At 43.1% G+C, this 19,809-nt stretch overlaps 1 protein-coding gene across 5 annotated transcripts in view; it reads left to right on the top strand.

Annotated features, from left to right (window-relative positions):
- Positions 1 to 19,809, top strand: part of ANO6 (anoctamin 6) — a 217,735-nt gene that overhangs the window by 170,251 nt on the left and 27,675 nt on the right. For all 5 annotated transcript variants that reach the window (XM_060191443.1, XM_060191444.1, XM_060191447.1 and 2 more), the window contains 3 exons: positions 3,007 to 3,112; positions 8,454 to 8,514; positions 18,850 to 18,992. In XM_060191443.1, coding sequence (XP_060047426.1) covers positions 3,007 to 3,112; positions 8,454 to 8,514; positions 18,850 to 18,992 — 310 coding nt within the window. The remainder of the gene's footprint in view (positions 1 to 3,006; positions 3,113 to 8,453; positions 8,515 to 18,849; positions 18,993 to 19,809) is intronic.

Below are 19,809 nucleotides of genomic sequence, written 5' to 3' on the forward strand. Positions count from 1 at the left end.
GCATACACACTGCACTGTGCAGAGACCAGGGTTCGAGCCCCCAATCTCCAAAAATATAAGAAAAAAAAAAAAAGAAGTATGGTGGTTATCTTTGGGAGGGTGGGGATACAGTATAATAATAATAATAATAATAATAATAATAATAATAATAATAATAATAATAATAGAGTGCTCTGGTAAATCACCGATTGTCTTTTTTTTTTTTTTTTGCCTCCAGGGTTATTCCTGGGGCTCAGTGCCTGCATCATGAATCCACTGCTCCTGGAGGCCATTTTTCCCCCTTTTGTTGCCAACTTGTAGTATTGTTGTGGTTATTGTTGTTGATGATGTTGTTCGTTGTTGGATAGGACAAAGAGAAATGGAGAGAGGAGGGGGAGAGAAAGATAGACACCTGCAGACCTGCTTCACTGCCTGTGAAGCGACTCCCCTGCAGGTGGGGAGCCGGGGGCTCAAACCGGGATCCTCACGCTGGTCCTTGCACTTTGCGCCACATGTGCTTAACCGCTGTGCTACTGCCCAACCCCCACCCTTTGTCTTTTTTATGTCTTGCAAGATTTCTGCCAGTTTGTGCTCTCCACCTCTCCACTCTCCCCTCTTTCTTTTCCTCTATGGGGCATTTTAGTGAAGTTCTCATTTTATTATTATTTATATTTTTTTTATTATTTATGTCTATTGATGGCTCATTTATGGAATTTTTCCCTAAGTTATCTATTTTTTGCAATACTCTAATACTGTGACTTTTTTCTTTTTTTTTCCTCCATGGTTCTAGCTGAGGCTCATTGCCTGCACTAAGAATCCACTGCTCCTGGTGGCCATGGTGGCCATTTTTCCTTTTTTTTTTTTAATTTTGTTTTTTTTAAAGGACAGAGAGAAATTGAGAGAGGAAGGGAAGATAGAGAGGGGGAGAGAAAGAGACACCTGCCGACCTGCTTCACCACTTGTGAAGCGACTCCCCTGCAGGTGGAAAGCTAGGGGCTCGAACTGGGATCCTTAGGCCAGTCCTGATCTTGCAATTTTGTATACCAATTATCAAATCACTAATGAAAAGAAAAGGAAAAAATAAAAAATATATATATATCTTTAAAAAAAGTAGAATTCAAATGGTCTGTTTCCAGTTCCGACTACAAAAATCCTAGATTAAGAAAGACAGGATTAATAATGAGCTAGCACTCTTAAGAAGCCGAGCTCTAGCCATACTACTCTGGGAATTGCTTGTTTCAAATCTCTTAGGTCCCATTTTTCCATATAGGTGCCTCCTTGAAGTAGCCAATTCACTCATGTCAGTCCTCTCCTTTCTTATGTGCTGGGGGGTTAGGCCTGCCAAAGTTTTTGTTGAACTCTTTGTTTTATTCATGCCGTTTTTTTTAAATGAAACTTTTTTATTTTTTAAATACTGACTTATTGGCTAGAGACAGAGAATGAGAGGGACAAGTAGATGGGGAGAGAGAGAGAGAGAGACCTGCCATACTGCTTCACCGCCTGTGAAGCTTCCCCCCTGCAGGTGGAGCACAGAGGTTTGAAATGGAGTCTCGCTCATGGTAAAGTGCACTCAACCTGTGTGCCTCTGCCCAATCCTTTTAATTTACTTCCCTGGTGATTTTTGTGTGTGTGTGTGGCTGATCTTTAATCTTTCAATTTTATGAACATCTCAATAGTAAGCAAACCCCAAAATAAGTCCAATTTTTGTTTATTTATTTTACCCTACTTAGGGTGGTGCTGGGGATTGAACCTGGGACCTCAGAGCCTCAGACATTAAAATCTTTTGCATATCCATTATACTGCCTCTCCACCCACTAATATTTTCTTTAACCTATGCCTATAACATATTATTCTTAGAAGCACCTTGAATCTTCTGAATCATTTGCTCTGCTATTAAGTTTACAGCTACAATGGGGGAGAAAGGACATCTTTATATAGAGATTCTTGCTAATTATGAACATTACCTATACATTTACAAATGCTTATTTATTCTTTCAAGAAAAGCTTTATAAATTTCTCCATATAAACCCTATCCATATTAAATTTATTCCTAGGCTCTTTGAATTTTTAAGTTACTGATAAATAGCATTCAAATTCCTAATGGTTTCATGTCTATAAGCACTCAGTTTCTTCGTAAACTGCATGTATATTTTGATTTTGTGTTCAGAAAACTTATCAAAGTCGCTAATAGTTGTGATTTATCGGTAGATTCTGTTGAGTTGTGTGCATTGTAATTATATCATCAGAGCCATTTCTGAGGCTCAGGAGGTGGCACAGTAGATAAAGTATTTGACTCAAGCATGAGGTCCTGAATTTGATCCCTAGTATCACATTCCAACAAAGTGATGCTCTGGCTTTTCCTCTTTATCCTTTCCCCCTCTCTTCTCTTTCTCTTAAATTGATGGATGAATGAGTCTTTAAAAGAATTTTTTAAAAGAGAATTTTTTTGAAAAAAAAAATTAGAGAGCCATTTTCTTTCTTCCTTGCTAATCCTCCTGTCGTTTTTCTCTTGAAAAACTGTCTACAAGGAGCTGCAGAAGTAAATAAATAAGCAGCCGGGTGGTGGCGCACCTGGTTGAGCACACATGTTACAATGACCAAGGATACAGGCTCAAGCTCCCAGTCCCCACCTGCAGGGAGAAAGCTTTGCCAGTGGTGAAGCAGGACTGCAGGTGTCTCTGTTTCTTTCCCACTGTACCTTCCCCCTTCCTCTCAACTTCTGGCTGTCTCTAGCCAATAAATAAATAAAGATAATAATAAATATTTTAAATAAATAAATAGTGGTATGGCAGGACCTTTGTCTTGATTCTGATTAAAGGGAAATATTCCAGCATTTCCCCACTAAATCCATTATTGTAACTTTTATGTAGGAGACCTTCATTAGGTTACAGAAGTTTTCTTCCATTCCTACTTTCATAAGGAGTTGGTTTCAGTTTATCATAGCAAGTGTTGGATCTTAATATGTTGCTAGAAAGGAAGTCTGACTCATTAAATTTTTTTAATTAAATTTTCTCTGTCTCTTTTTAGCAAAGAAGTTTGCAATCCTGATATTGGTGGCAAGATCATAATGTGTCCTCAGTGTGATAGGCTTTGTCCGTTCTGGCAACTCAATATTACTTGCGAGTCCTCAAAGGTAATTTTAGTTATTACAAACATTTACAGAAATAAAAGGTGTTTTTTTTCTCTCCCTAATAATGAATTCAATGTAGAAATTGCCCCCCCTGCAAAGAATTCAGAGAGGAAATTTTCAAGTAAACTTTGAGCTGAAAGATAAGAGTACAGGTGGCTATTGTACAAATAATCAATTGTGATGAAAAGCCTTCTTTGTAGCCTCCTCGGATGCTCAGGGAGGAGCTGCTGAATTGAAACTGATTTAAGCAGAAATCTTCAACATTGCCTACCCATCCTTAAGCACCTGCCTACCATGTATGTGCTGTCATTTCTAAAGCTTCCTAAAGAATCTCTTGAATCTTGTCACAGTAATTTACAAAGGGATGGAGGCATACAAGAGAAAATGAGATGAAAAGAAGTGAGGCAACATAGGAAAGAAGGACAGCACCTTTTTATGTCTTGTGGGTGAATTCACTCATTTCTTTGTTCATACCTTTATCTATAGATCCGTTTCTTCCTCTTTTGGAAATAAACGGAGTATCATTAATTGACACTTGTGCTTACAAGGGTTAGCAAGTTAGAATGGAGATACTACAAATCAGTATCAAAGTAAGAAGCAGTTATGTAAATAATCAGGATTAATACTGCTTTTGTGGTTGAACATTAAATTAGGTTCTTAGCTTTTTGACCGACAAGATAAAAGGGAAATGGGGTACATAGTGAAGTTTTGTTCTTAAACATATTAAGTCATAAAATTTTGATTTTTGTTCCTTGGCAGGAATAAAACATTAGATTCTGATAGGTTCGGGGGCTGGGCAGTGGCACACATAGTTAAGTGCACATAGTACTAAGCCTGAGAACCTGGGCTTGAGACCCCCCCCCCGCTCCCCGCCTGCTGGGGCAAGCTTCACAAGTGGTGAAGCAGGTCTGCAGGTGTCTCTCTGCCTTTGTCCCTTTCAAGCCCACCCCCTGTCCTATCCAATAAAAAAAAAAATTTTAAGGAAAAATATAATGGCCAGCAGAAGCGGTGGATTCATAGTGCAGGCACCAAGCCCCAGCAATAACCTTGGTGTCAACAAAATAAAAAAATAAAAGGGGGAAACATTCTGATAGGTTCTTCTGCTTATGATTGCCATGCCTACAAATGCTGCCTTTCTCTCTCCTTTTCCTGCTCCATTTGACTAATGTCATATTTTGACTTGGGGCTGCTCTTAACATCTGGCTTCTCCCCTGGCCTGGCCTGCTACGTTTCTTACCAAGAAAGGCTGCTACTAACCTTGTCCTGCTTTCTGTTTCCATGACACTCATGGGACCTGCAGAGCAGAGACCATCTAGCTAGCTCTTCCTCTTGGATCGCTTATTTCACAAAGACAGCAAAAAAGACAACTTGACTCACACCACCTAATTCCCTCTTGTCTTGCCAGGCAACTGAGTGGATCTTGGCACCATTAGGAGGTTTTCTTTTCCTTGCTTCTCCCATTTTTCCTCCCACTTTGACAGATGTTCTTCCATTGACTTTCCTCCTCAGTAATGGAGAAGCAAACAAATTCACAAGCAGGATTTTTCTTTGCAGAGTGGATGAGAAGAGATGAAATGAAATGAGGAAGGGGTGGAACAGAGAGAAACTGGCATTGATCCCTTAAAGATGAGCAACCCTGGACAACATCTTCATGAATAGTATTGTAACATAGAGAACAGTTTTCCACAGGATGGGGGGTATAGCTCAGTGGTAGAGCATTGGACTGTAGCAGTTTTCCACAGAACTTTTATCCTATGATAATTGTCAATTCAGGGTCAGCCAAACTATGAAAAGACAGCTTGAAGGTAGTTCCAGAATCATTAAGGCTAAGAGATTTGAAACATAGAATTCCCAGAGTAGTATGGCTAGAGTTCAGCTTCTTAAAGTGCTAGCTTGTTATTAATCCTATCTTTCTTAATCTAGGATTTTTGTAGTCAGAACTGGAAACAGACCATTTGAATTCTACTTTTTTAAGAGATATATTTTATTTTTATGTTTTCCTTTCCTTTTCATTAGTGATTTGATATTGGTATACAAAATTACAAGATAAGGGAGTCGGGCAGTAGTGCAGCAGGTTAAGCACACATGGTGCAAAGCACAAGGACTGGTGTAAGGATCCCGGTTCAAGCCCCTACATCCCCGCCTGCAGGGAGGGTCACTTCACAAGCGGTGAAGCAGATCTGAAAGTGTTTATCTTACTCTCCCCCTCTCTATCTTCCCTGCCTCTCTCTATTTCTCTCTGTCCTAGCTAACAACGATGACAATAATAACTACAACAATAAAACGGGCAACAGAAGGAAATAAATAAATAAATATTTTTTAAAAATACAAGATAATAGTGGTACAATTCCTCACCGTTCCCACCACCAGAGTTCTGTGTCCCCACCCCCTCTATCAGAAACTGCAGTAGTTCTCCCAAGGTCACAGATGGGGGTGACTGTTATTTTTGTAACTGTTTGTCTGTCTGTCTATACATTTGGCCATTATTTTTCTTATAGTTCTGACATCCTTTGTACACATCCTTTATACACACCTATACCTGTTTCTAGTTTGAAATGTCTTTTCCTTTTCTCCTCTTCTCTCTCTGGGTTCTGATGGGGCTGGGGTTCAGAGTCGTCTAGTCACCTTCCCCTAATATTTCTCCCTCTCTGGGACTATGGGCCAAAATGCTTTTTGAGGTGCAGGAGGTCAGATTTCTGGCTTTTATAATTCTTCTCGTAGATTTAAAAAAATATGTGTTCCTGTTGTTGTTGTTACATAGAGAGAAGGAGTGAGAGATAGGCCAGACCACTACTCTGGTACTTGTAGTACACGATTTGAACTCAACCTCAAGCATGAAAGTCTAATATGCTCCTAATTAAGCTGTTTCCTAGCTACTGAGTTGTGCATTCTTGTCAGGACATATATCGCCTTATTGCTGTCTGAAGATCATCATAGTACTGTGGGAGGAAATGTCTGAGAAGATGGGTAGGTGGGTATTCCTTTATAGAAATACCATACCTGGTGTTTTCAGCAGATAAAGGATTACCTACCAACTTTATATCAGTTTAAAAGGAAATTTAAAATTTTACTAAAAATGTCATAGCATTTTCCTTAGAAGCAGCTTTAAATTTTCTTTAGTACTTGAAGATTGCAAAAAAAAAAAAAACCAACAATAATACAATAGGTTTTTTTTTTTCTGGCCTACCTTTTTTATTTTCCCATATCATTTATTGTAAACTTCACACATGCATATATGTGTTTATACTCTTAGCACTTTCTTTTTTAACTTTACGGTGACTTTTTGAGAATTTTTTTTCTAGAAATGTGAAAATGGTCTCTCAGGAGAAAAGGTGCCTAACTGAAAGGCTTTCTAAGGACTCAGAGGGGAAAATAGGCTACTTACATTCTAGCACAAAGGCGGAACTCATCAAAACTGGTGTATAGACAGGACAGGACTCTCACACCCTCACCACTGTATCCTGTTTTTTTTTTTCTTTTTTTTTTTCTTTTTTTTTTTTTTTAATTTTGTTTATTTATTCCCTTTTGTTGCCCTTCTTGTTTTATTGTTGTAGTTATTATTGTTGTTGTCATCGTTGTTGGATAGGACAGAGAGAAATGGAGAGAGGAGGGGAAGACAGAGAGGAGGAGAGAAAGATAAGACACCTGCAGACCTGCTTCACCGCCTGTGAAGCGACTCCCCTGCAGGTGGGGAGCCAGGGTTCGAACCGGGATCCTTATGCCGGTCCTTGTGCTTTGCACCACCTGCGCTTAACCCGCTGCGCTACAGCCCGACTCCCCTGTTTTTTTTTTTTCTAAAGATTTTTTTAAATCATCCAGTCTGTTTTATAGACAGGTTTTTTTTTCAACATTTTTCCACAATGAAAATATTAGAGAAAGAGAAAAATTCTAAATTATGACATTAAATTAATGAAAGATCAAATAACCTAGATTAGATTTTTTTTTTCTTTCTTTCTTTTTTCTTTTAAGGAGAAACTAAAGATTAAGGACTTTCTGAAGCAGTAGGCAAGATCGAGAATTTCAGAGGGATAGAATTGGGATTAGAGGGAGTTGGGTAGTAGCACAGTGGTTTAAGCACATATGGCGCAAAGCACAAGAACTGGCGTAAGGATCCCGGTTCAAGTCTCTGGCTCCCCACCTGCAGGGGAGTCGCTTCACAGGTGTTGAAGCAGGTCTCCAGGTGTCTGTCTTTCTCTCCTACTCTCTGTCTTCCCCTCCTCTCTCCATTTCTCTCTGTCCTATCCAACAAGGATGACATCGATAATAACAACAACAACAACAAAAAAGAATTGGGATTATAATTCAATTCCTAATATTTGTGCTGTCCTCTACCTTCATGTCCTTTTACTCTTTCCAGTTCACTGCTCTGTGCTTTTTTATTATATAAAATATATAAATATATACATATCATAAATTATATTGCAGAGGAATGGTTCACAGTATAGCTGGTAACGAATACAATTTCTCATCTCCCTATGTTGGGTATCTTCAAAACACTCTCACCACCAACCTAGACCCTTTTCCATCATCATGTACCAGGACCCCAACGTCCTCTCTACCCTTTGCCCTCCTCCCATTCCCAGAGTCCTTTGCTTGGTGCGTTATTCCCAATCTAGGCTGAGTTTTGCCTTGCGTTTTCCCTTTCTGTTCTTGTTTTTTAAGTTCCACCTGTAAGTGAGAACATTCAGTTCTTATCCTTCTTTTGACTTAATCTCACTTGATATGATTCCTTTGAGATCCACTATACCCTTTTTTAATGCCAGCAAAAGCACCCTGCATCCTCCTGTGGGTGGAAGCCTCGGTCCAGAATGGTAGCAAAAGCATGTTGGAGTTGGAGGAGGCAGAGCTCTCTGGGGCCAGAATCATCTCAGAATAAGCCAGCAGGGTGCTTTTCCCAGGAACAGCAAAAATCCAGAAGCTTACCATGAGCAGGTGGGGTGATGACAACTGGACATTTCAGTACATTCCCAGAGCCACACCAATTCTTCAGACTCAATGAAACATTGGAAAGACATAATAAAGAGAGGCCATTATTCCAGATCGCGATAGAAGTTTTAAACAGTGAAATTTGAGCAGACAGGCCTATTTTTCCATGATATAGAAATATTCCTTTGTACATATCCCAAATAGTCCTTTGTAAATACCTATTTACAAAGCTACTTGCTTTCCAAAGAAGGTGACGTTCCATCTCTAAGCATATAGTAGATAAGATGATTTTTAGAGTAGGTTGCAGCTGGAAAAAAAGAAGAAATCCAGTTGTTGGCTACACAAAGTACTGCATACCTGCTGGATTCTAGTAAATGGAGAACAGGGTTCACTTATATACTCTTACTGTGTTTTCCAGAAATTGTGCATCTTTGACAGTTTTGGAACCCTAGTCTTTGCTGTATTTATGGGGATATGGGGTAAGTTATTTCCATTTATTTCATTTTACCTTCACCTCTTGACTTAACTAAAGATCATACACATCTGACTTAATAGCATTATACAGTTTTGTATATGCTGCCAAAATAATTCACTTTTAGGTCATTCCATTGCTTGGGCCTCAGCTCTGCTAAGGCCATTGTGTCAGTGAGCTTTGACTGCAGTAACAACTTCCTCTGGCTCCACATGGCCTTTCCTGCATCCCGTAGGGACTCGCCCAGGATTCTTCATGGGTGTTCTTAGTGTTCCAAGGGGAAGAAAGAAGACAGACAGCCTCAGCGTACAGGCATGTGTTAAATTTATAGTAGCATCAAGTTGAGGATGGCCTCAGCCACCAAAACAGGTTGTGTCTGGGCCAACAGCAGCAAGAAGAGGAGGTGGGAGGGCTACTGGGGGATTAGATCAGACAGGCATGGCTTGGTAGCCAGTTAATAGAGTACCCAGTTAAGCGCACATAGTACAAAGTGCAAGGACCTGGGTTTGAGCCCTCAGCTCCCCACCTGCGGCGGGGTCGTGGGGTGAGAGGGGATGCTTCACAAACAACAAAGCAGGTCTTCAGGTGTTTGTCTTTTCTCCCTTCTTATCTCCCCTCCTCTCTCTCAATTACTCTCTGTCCTATGTAATAAAATGAAGAAGAAAAAAAAGCCACCAGGAGCAATGGATTTGTAGTGCTGACACTGAGCCCCAGTGATAAACCTGGAAGTAAGAGAGAGAGAGAGAGGAGAGAGAGAGAGAGACTCACTGTTGTAGGAGTCTCATTGCTGGGAAGCAGCCTCACTCTCATGGGGTGGGGCTCTGGGGAAAAGCCCACACAAGGTAGGTGTGTTCTTTATACATCTGCTTGAATGAATATTTAATAAGCATCTGCTACCTACTCTTACAATAGTAAGACATTCTGTTTGGTAGTTGAGCAGACATAACCCTAAAGAATATAATCACGGGCCCAGGAGGTGGTGTACCTGGCTAAGTGCACAAGGACACAGGTTCAAGCCCTTGGTCCCCACCTGCGAGGGTAAAGCTTCACAAGTGGTGAAGCAGGGCTTCAGGTGTCTATCTCTCTATCTCCCCTTTTCAATTTCTGTCTCTATCCAATCATAAATATATTTTTTAAAAAAATATAATTCAAAGGGGCTGGAAACTGACTCAGGTTCAAGCCCTCTGTTCCCACCTGAGAGCAGTGAAAGGGGCTGCAGGTGTCTCTTTCTGTGGCTCTCTCGCCTTCCCTGTTTCTCTCTACCTCTATTATAATTTAATTAATAAATAAAAATTAAATATATAATTCACATATAGAAACTTTAACAGTATACATTATCTACTGGGGGGTAGCACCATTAATTTAAGGAGGCAATCATTACTTTCTCTCACCTTTGTAAAAGATGTACTTAATTTCATGAAGCGAAGAGAGTGATGGAACACAGTACCTACCACTCCCTTCGACAAATGGCAGTGCTGGGAATCAAACCCAGGACCTCTAGGGCCTCAGGCATGCGAGTTCTGTGTGCTGCCATTGCACAACTCCCCACCTCTGCCATTCTCTACAAATGTAGACTTTGAAATTTCCAGTCCACACAAATAGCCTACCATGGAGAAGAAATTGTCCATTTTCAAAGAGAAATGTGTTTCTGATTTCGTCCTATCAGGAAGATAGAGCTCGGGCTAGAGACAAGTAGGAGGGAGGGAGGAAGAAGCAAGCGTCAGCCAGTCCATGCAAAGCCCAGAGGCAGCTCCTCATAGCTGTGCAACCAGGGGACGCCTCTGCAGGCTTGTACCTACAAAGAGTCACTTAATAGAACACAGAACAGATCACCCGGGTGTGTTTTGTTTTGTTTTGTTTTTTGCCACTAGGGTTATTACTGAGGCTTGGTGCCAGCACTGTGACTCCACTGCTCCTGGAGGTCTCCCTGCTCCCACCACCACCACCACCCCCATTTTTCTTTTGATAGTGGGTGATACAAGGGAAGAGAAAAAGACAGGAGAGAGAGCTGCAGCACTGCTCCACTGCTTGTGAAGCAGTGCCCCCTGCAGATGAGGACATGAGCCTTGAACCCAGGTCCTTTTGCACAGGTCTACTGGGTGCACCTCCACCCAGCCTCTGGAGGGACCTATTTTAAAGTGGTTAGTTGCCACTCTTGAGTAGAGTAAACTTTGATGGCCAAGCATGTCTAGCATGTGCCACTATCAATCAGGCATCTAGCATGTTTTGATTGAAGCCTAGTGACAGGCTGATGTTCGCCACATGGAACAGTAAAATTCCAGTTTACGTGTTAAGACACTTTGTACCCCTCCACAGTGAAATACACCATTTCCCACCATAAGCGCATAGGTGCCAGACACACAAGAGGGTGGGCTCTCTCTCTCTCTCACCTTGGTCTCAAGACTGATTCATAATCTAGAAAATGCTAACACATCTGTTGAGTTCCATATGCTAATAGAGGCTGGCATCCTCATTTTAAAAACATGCTGTAAATCATACAAGACCATATATTAATTTTGACACTGGGAAGACAACCCTCCTATTTCTTAATGACACGGGCTTTCTCTGAGCCCAGGGTGCTACTGATTTCATCTCCTGATTCGAGGATTCAGCGAGCACTTCAGCACACTGCTCCTTGCACTGTATGCGTGTCTCAGGATAGGAAAGCCTGACCAACTCTTTACATGCTGCAGACTGTTTTTCTTGTTATCTCTGCCTCTGAGGATGGCTGGGAAGCTCATCACAGCCAAGTCTGCCATTGTGAGCTGAAGAGGCACCGGTACCACGGGAAGCCTTTCCCTCTACCCCACAATATTCCTGTGATATGTCTTTTGTGGCCAGATGGAGGTAACACTTAGTGTCTCAGCTCCCAGGGGATTGTAGATGTGGAGGGTAGAAAGCCTTCTATAACAAATGTACAGGTCACATACTAATCTGAAATATGTCCACCCTTTTAAAAAGGTGAGGTCATCCATTCATTCTGACTCAGAACTGCCCACCACCCAACTGCTACCCATGGTGGAATTTTTTAAAGATAACCTTCTCCTCCCTTCCCCAGTTCACGGTGCTTCCTTTTATCTTTTTTATTTATTATCTTTATTTATTTGTTGAATAGAGACAGCCAGAAATTGAAAAGGAGAGAGATACCTGTACCCCTGCTTCACCACTTGTAAAGCTTTCCCCCTGCAGGTGGGGACTGAGGGCTCGAACTCAGGTCCTTGTGATTTGTGATATGTGTGCTTAACCAAGTATGCTGCCACCTGGCACCCTAAAATCTTTAAAGAAAATTTTCAGGGAGTATAAAGTTCAAAGACCAGCACAATGATCCTGTTTTGAGCCCCCAGTTCCCCACCTGCAGGAGGGTCGATTCACAAGTGGTAAAGCAGGTCTGCAGGTATCTTTCTCCTTCCCCCTCTATCTTCCCTTTCTCTCTCCATTTCTCTCTATCTTATCCTATTTAAACAAAAAAAGGAAAAAGGAAAAAAATGGCCTCCAGAAGCAGTGGATTTGCAGTGTTGGCACCAAGCCACAGCAATAACCCTGGACAAGCAAAAAAAAAAAAAAAAAAAAAATCCAGCCCTTCATCCATCAGAGCACTCCCACCTGCCAACATGCATCTCTTGATCTGAGTCCCTTCTTAGAGTTCAAGCTTCTTCCTCACTTACTGCTTACTTGCTTTAGATTGTGGCACCATTCTCAAGGCCCAGTGCCCTTCTCCCTCCCCTGTCATTAGCCTCTGGTGTAGAAGACAAGCTTCTCTGATCACCTAGAGCTGCTTTGGGTGTGTGGTTTCCCAGAAATCATGACATGGGGCTCTCCCTGGGAGCTCCAGCAGTTGTGTCATTGCAGGGAGCCCTATCAGAAGAGACAGAACAGGAAGTTCCTGTTTGACATCCTGCACTCTTGCTCTCAATCTGGGGCAGGCAGTACTGTGACTCAGCAGTGACTAGGCCCCAGAGAATTCCAGAAAGGGTTAGACTGCTATTTTAAAAAAGTTTCCATGAGCCTCAAAAAGAAAAACAACTTAGCTTTGTAAAATGGGGAATCAAGAAACTACCGCCCATTCCTGCAGTGCTCAGTATTTTTTTTTTTTAATAGGACAGAGAGAAATTGAGATAGGAGAGAGAAAGATAAATAAATACCTGGAGAACTGCTTCACCACTTGTGAAGCAACTCCCTTGCAGGTGGGGAGCCAAGGGGCTCAAACCAGGACCCTTTTGTGGGTCCTTACACTTCGTACCATGTGTGCTTAACCCGGCCCTCCACAATGCTCAGTCTTTACCTTCAGGGTTGAGAATTTGCTGCCAGCTGTTTCTCCTGAGTCATTTCATGTTTGGGTGGCTGGTAGTCCTGCCACCTCCCAGGCAGAGCTTGTCCTAAAGTTCAGGGTTTGGTAAACAATAGCCTTTTCATCTTTTCTGTTCAGGGAGGAGGGGAAAGGGCATCTGTTCTGTTTCCCTTAACAGCACTGATAAAATTGCTTATATTGCTTTTTATGAGAAAAGACAGGGTTTACTTTTTTCTTATCTCCTGCTGCTAGACAGATACTGAATAAATGTATAGCTATGACACTCTCACTTTTAAATTTTATTCAGGAATTTTTAAAAATTTTTTTTAACCAGAGCAATACTCAGCTGTGGTTTATGGTGGTATAGGGGATTGAACCTGGGACTTCAGAGCCTTAGGCATGGGAGTCTGTTTGCATAACCATTACACTATCTTCCCCATCAGACATTCTCATTTTTAATAATTTTTAAAATATATTTATTTTATTCAATAGAGACAGAGAGCAACTGAGGTAGAAAGGGGAGAAGATAGGTAGAGAGAAAGAGAGACACCTGTAGACCTGCTTCATTGCTCATGAAGCTTTCCCCTTGCAGGTGGAGGCCAGAGGCTTGAACCCCAGTCCTTCAGCATGGTGACGAGTTTGCACTCAGTGGGCGCACCACCACCTAACCTCTGACACTCCCATTTTAAAGGTGGAGAAAGTGACAGCCAGGGAGGTTAAGCAAATCACATAGGACCCCTAAAGACAGGAAGTAGCCCAGATTATGAACTCTGGTTCATAATTTGACAGTCTCCAGCCTTTAGAGCAATGACCAAAGCAGTATATATTGATGAAATTGTAGCGAGTTGTTTAAAGAGACACAGAAATACATAATTTATTTGGTAGAATCGCATTGCCTCCTCTAGGGCTCTGAGAAATAGGAGTGGAGTAGAAAATGCTGGTTTCTAGGGGGCAGCCGGTAGCTAAGCCAGTAGAGCACAGTACGTTTGAACCCTGGGCTGGCCACCACTTGGGAGCACCTCCTGGGGACAAGCTTTGAGATTGGTGGAATAACACTACAGTGTCTCTCCTTCTCTCACTCTCCCTCCCTCTCCATCTCTTTCTTTCACCCTCCGTCTAGAGCAGGAATTGTCCAGCCCATGAAATAATTTAGTCTGGACCTGCCAAGACAACCATGGGTGGGACTGGAAATTCAACAAGTGCTCATTATAAGTTGATAATTTTGTATGGTCTGCAAATGATGTTCTCAACATCCAGTGGCCCTTGGCAGAAGAAAAATTCCCCACCCCCTAATGTAGTGGACAGGAAAAAAAAATGCTGGGAGTCGTGAAACTGAGCAGGCACTGAGTCCCAGTGATAACCCTGGTGGAACCATAAAAAGGGAAAGAAGAAGGAAGGAAGGGAGGGAGGGAGGGCGAGAGGTGGGTGGGTGTTAGTTCTGTGTCCTTGGGTCTGCCTTGCCTGACACAGAGATATAGAGTCTTGCATTTCTGTTCCAGGAATCAGAAAGCACCTGTCTCATTTTAACAGCCTTAGGAGAGAAGCTACCTGCCTGTTGGTGCTGACGTGCACAGGCCTTCATCACAGTGTCCTTTCAAAACAGACATGTCTGGAAGATAGAAATTCATGACCACCAGTTGATTTTTTAAAATGAAACATGATTTCTTCACCTTGCAGAAAAGGAAATTCTCTGTTGAGAATTGGTGAAGAACAACATCAGAAACATCAGCATTCCTAACATGACAATATTTTTAGCATAGAGGGGTTACAGGAACCCGAGGGAGATGTCCGGCATGATCTCTGTGAGCATTTCCAGGAGACTAGACTCATGAAGAGGCCATCATGGGCCTGACACCTTCTTTCCACCCACAAGCTTTTTCTTTATTAACAAAAGGGTAAAAGAACCAGCACATCTTTCTGGGCAGGTGCCATGCCTTGGATAGAACTTGGGACCCTCATGCTTGAGAGCCTGGTGCTTTCTCCACTGCACCACCTTTCAGGCCACCATAGACCTTTTCATTGCTCTGGAAAGGCCCCCAGTTTCCGCCTGGTATGAGGCCTGAGCCTTGGAGTAAGTTTAAAAGTGGAGAAGCCACAGGATGGCATCTCAACTGCTTACTTGAGCTCCTGGCAGTCAGCAAGCCAGAGTTTGGGGAGTGAGGCATCACCAGTGCAACATCAAGTTCTCCATGGCATATTCTCCTCCTGAGTGGTGTGGACTCGGGAGACCTGGTATAGCAGGAAGTGGTGGCAATCGGACTGTCACACAGAGAGGAGCAGCTGGCACCAGCAGGTACCCAGGGTGGCAGATGACTTCATCCTTCAGGGGCCCTCATAGTGGGAGTCTTCAAGTTCCTAAGTGTGTCATCCTGCAAATCATTCATTCACTTCAGCTAATACCCAGTGCTTGCCATGTGCTAATGTTTCTGCTGTGGACAAAATAAAACCATTGTCCTCAGGAAAGCAATAATAGTATCATGGGTGGCAGAATTCTAGTTGTAGGCAAACATACAGATCAGGATGAACAAGCTGTGTGGCTTTAAAAGGCAGAGGAGAGAACAGCCTGGAGAATGTGGTGCAGGCGGGCTGGGAGGTGCCGTACCCAGTTAAGTGCACATAGTAGTAAGTGCAAGGACCCATGCAAGAATCAGGGTTCGAGCCTCCGGCTCCCCACCAGAAGGGAAATGGCTTCATATGTGCTAAGCAAGTCTGCAGGTGTCTATCTTTGTATCTCACTCTTCTAAGCCCCCCTCACCTCTCAGTTTCTCTCTATTCTACTCAATAAAATAGAAAAAATGGCTGCCAGGAGCAGTGGATTCATAGTGCCAGTACTGAGCCGCTGCAGTAACCCTGGAGGCAGAGGGGGAGCAGGAGAGAGGGAGCGGGAGAGAGAGAATGGGGTGCACCCTTTTAGAGGGCAGGCACTGTGAGGTTTTCACACTAATGGGGGGGGGGGGACGTTGCATTGAAGGAATGTCAGAGGTGGAAAGCTAATACCATGGTAGAAGTGGAGTTCTGAGGTGAATTGAAAAGGAAGATTTGTGGGGTTATAGGGAAGTATAGTGTCTGTCAAGGACACCGGGATCTAGGGGACATTAGGAGGTGGTGGCATCTCCCATGCTACTTTCTGTGAAAGCTTCCTGTAGGGCTCTGCCAGGATTCAGCCTAATGAATCAGTAGGGGGCACCGAGGAGCAGGACCTGCCGGTCACAGTTTGTCCACAGAGGACTCAGTGGCCCCAGAGTCCACCTACAGCTCCACTAATTTCCTCCCACTCCTGCTCACTGCATCCCACCCAGGACAGGGACCAGGGTACTTTCTCCAGGCTGCTTCTCTCACAGGCATTATAAATAAGGAAATGTCTTTTTTAAAAAAATGAAAAGTGAGGGCTGGGGAGATAGCATAATGGTTATGCAAAGAGACTTTCCCACCTGAGGCCTCAGGGCCCCAGGTTCAAACTCCAGCATCACCATAAATAAGCCACAGCTGAGCAGCGCTATAGTCTTCCTCTCTCTCTTTCCCCTCTGTATTTCTCTCTTTCCCCTCCTCTCACCTCTGTATTCTATCCTCCCTCTCTCTCTCTCTCTCTCTCTCTCTCTCTCTGATTAATAAATATTTTTAATGTCTAATAATGTCATAAATCTCATGGACCTACATGCAGGGGAGAAGCAGGTATCTCTGTTTCTCTCCCTCTCTCCCTCCCCCCCCCCCTTGTTCTACTTATGTTTCTATTGAAAGGAGAGAGAAAGAAATAGAGAGAGAAGAAAAGAAAGAAAGGAAGGAAGAGAAAGAAAGAAAGGTAGAAAGAAAGGAAGAAAGAAAGGAAAACTTCTGAGTTAGTGCCTAGGCTCACTTTAGTACTCATGGTGTGGTCAGTGGGGGAACCACAGGCCCCTGCCTCCATTCTCCTCCCATGGCTCCTCCATTCATCACTTCTGAGAATATGAGACCTGGCTCAGTCTAGACCTTTTTCCAGATCCAGACCTTTACCTGCCTTCTTGACATCTCACCACCGGCCCCCAGGAGCTAGAGTAGCACTAAGCCAGTGCTTGTGCTTCTTGGGCTTGTGCTTCTTGGGCTCTTTCTGCCCTTCTCATTTCAAGGAATGGCAGTAAAGTTTCAGACCTGGCCAGCGTCCTCAGCCTCCCAGCCAAAGCAGCCCTATCTTGTGCCTGCCACTGAGTTTCTCCATGCCTAGCTACCCTCAGCCAGGGACGGTGCCTCTCCCTTGTGCATAAAAATCCAAACCCCTCACAGAACACACGGAGCTCTTTGTTCCCATGGAATTCAGCACCTGGCAGCCCCACCCCCAGTCACACCTGCCTCCATTCCCTGCCAGATTCTGTGCATGTCTTGGAAATTACCTGGCTCCCTTAGCCTTCCTTATCTTTGTGTGAGCAGCTCCTGGGGGGAAGGGGACCACAAAGATCCCACCTCGACTTGGTCAGCGAAGTCATCCCAAAACTCACCAATGTGGTCACTTCCCCTTCTCTGAACAGCGCTCTTTTTAAATTTTTCCTTTTATCATTTTATTGGGAGGTTAATGGTACATAGGCACAATTTCTCATCTCCCTGTGAAAGATGAATTTCTCATCTCTCTGCAAAAGCTCTCCTCACCAATTTAGGTCCTTTCCACCATCATGCACCATACTCCCCCCCCCCACACACACACACACACTGATCCCTCCTTTCCCCTTCTTCCCCAGAGTCCTTTGCTTTGGTACAATATACCAAACCCAGTAGGAATTGTCCTTTGTGTTTCACCTTTCTGACCTTGTTTCTTAAGTTCTGCTTATGAGTGGAATAATTCATTATTTGTTCTTTTACTTAATTTTTTTAATTGATTTAATAATGATTGGCAAGACCGTAGCATAAGAGGGGTACAATTCCACACAATTCTCACCACCAGAGTTCTGCATCCCATCTCCTCCATTGGAAGATTTCCTATTCTTTATCCTTTTGGGAGTATGGACCCAGGATCATTATGGGGTGCAGAAGATGGCAGGTCTGGTGTCTGCAATTGTTTCTCTGCTGAACATGAGCATTGGCAGGTCATCCATATTCCCAGCCTGCTTCTGTCTTTCCCCAGTGGGGCAGGGCTCTGGAGAGGTGGGGTTCCAGGACACACTGGTAAAGTCATCTGCCCAGGGAAGTCAGGTTGGTGTCATGGTAGTATCTGCAACTTGGTGGGGCATCTCTGTATCTGCTTTGACCTTTTCAGCAGCCCATTGTCAGGCTATATATAGGTTGTAATTCTCTGCAGTGGTTCCACTTTGACCCCTCCTGCATACTTCCTCCACCACTGGCCTAGAGATCCTGCCCTTCCCCAGAATTCCCAGGTTTAAAGAAGCCTTTTGCAGAGATGTCTTCAAGCTGCCATCTTAGTTCCATTCTCCCTGCCCCCATACTTTTTCTTTTGGCTTATCTCACTTAACATGATTCCTTCAAGCCCTATCCAAGATGAGGCTAAGGAGATGACTTCATCATTCTTAACAGCCAAGTAGTATTCCATTGTGCATATCTGTCTGCTTTACACCTCTCTTCACTCCACTTCCCATTCAGTCAGAGCTCCTTAAAGTAGAATGTGTCTTTTGCTCTTTATTCTCAGTATATGTTGGAGACTCCAAAAAAAAAAAGAAGAAAAGAAAAATCTTACAGATTTTCTTCATAGTAAGGGCTTAGCTATTGATGGCAGTGTTGTGGGAGATAGGCTTTAGGGACTGTAGAACTATATTTTTTAGTGTTTATTATTTATTTTGGAGAGAGACAGAAATTTAGAAGGAAGGAGGAGACAGAGAGAGGGAGAAAGATACCTATGGCAGTGCTTCACTGCTTATGAAGCTTTCCCCCTGCAGGTGGTGACTAAGTCCTTGCACATAACATGTACATATAGTATTTAATGGGGAAAGAAAAAACATTAACTGTTAGCAATACCTGTAAATTAAAATGGTGACCGTATATAGATGTTAACGATGATACTGTTTGGTAGAGACTTAATACGAAACGGTTCATCATTGAAGATTCACAGGACCCCCTTCCCTCTCCCCCTGACAGTGACCTTGTTTTTGGAGTTTTGGAAGCGGCGCCAGGCAGAACTTGAGTATGAATGGGACACTGTGGAATTACAGCAGGAGGAGCAGCCCCGGCCAGAATATGAGGCCCGGTGCACTCATGTGGTAATCAACGAGATCACGCAGGTAAACAGGATGCTCCTTGATTTTGATGCAGACCAGTTCTAGACCTTGGTCTCACATTGACTTTCCCTCAGGACCTGGGAGAACATTAATGACTGGGTCCCTTCCCCACTAGATGGAACTCGGTGACCTGGGCTGTGTTCTGGACACAGCATTGTTCTGAGAGTTGTAGGGGGGTTTTAGTGTGCAGCCAAGGTGAAGCACTGCTAACAAGGGGCACAGAATAAAGGGACACTGGGGCTCTCAGGTATGATGGGGCAGTGGACCTAGCTTCATCATGGAGTGATGAGGGATTGTACCTGGGTGTCACCAACTGTGCTATAAGCCATTAACTCCCAACAAAGTGTGTGTGTACAGGGAACACGCTAGACAAAAAGGTCCTTTTCATATCAGAAAACTAAACTATGTAGAGATTTTGGTATAAATGTTCTTTATACACAAGCATTTTTTGTCTTTTATTTGATACCAGTAATGTGTGTGTGTGTGTACATATATACACACAAATAAATATATTATATGACATGAATGTATAAGGAAAGGTGAATTTGTTTTTTCACTTGATTCTCTCTCCCCCTCTCCTTTTTTAATATAGAGACAGAGAGACAGGAAAAGAGAGAGAAAGACACCACAGCAGCAAAGCTTCCTTCAATGCAATGGGAGCCAGGCTCCTGCCTGGGTGGCGCACATGGCAAAGCAGCACACCGTCCAAGTGAGCTATGTCACCGGTCCTGTAGTTGATTCTCAGTTTTTCACCTGTATCTTCATTGCTTTAGTCACCTTTCTTTCTTTCTTTCTTTCTTTCTTTCTTTCTTTCTTTCTT

The sequence above is a fragment of the Erinaceus europaeus genome, chromosome 5 (assembly GCF_950295315.1).
Source record: "Erinaceus europaeus chromosome 5, mEriEur2.1, whole genome shotgun sequence".
Classification (NCBI taxonomy): Eukaryota; Metazoa; Chordata; class Mammalia; order Eulipotyphla; family Erinaceidae; genus Erinaceus; species Erinaceus europaeus.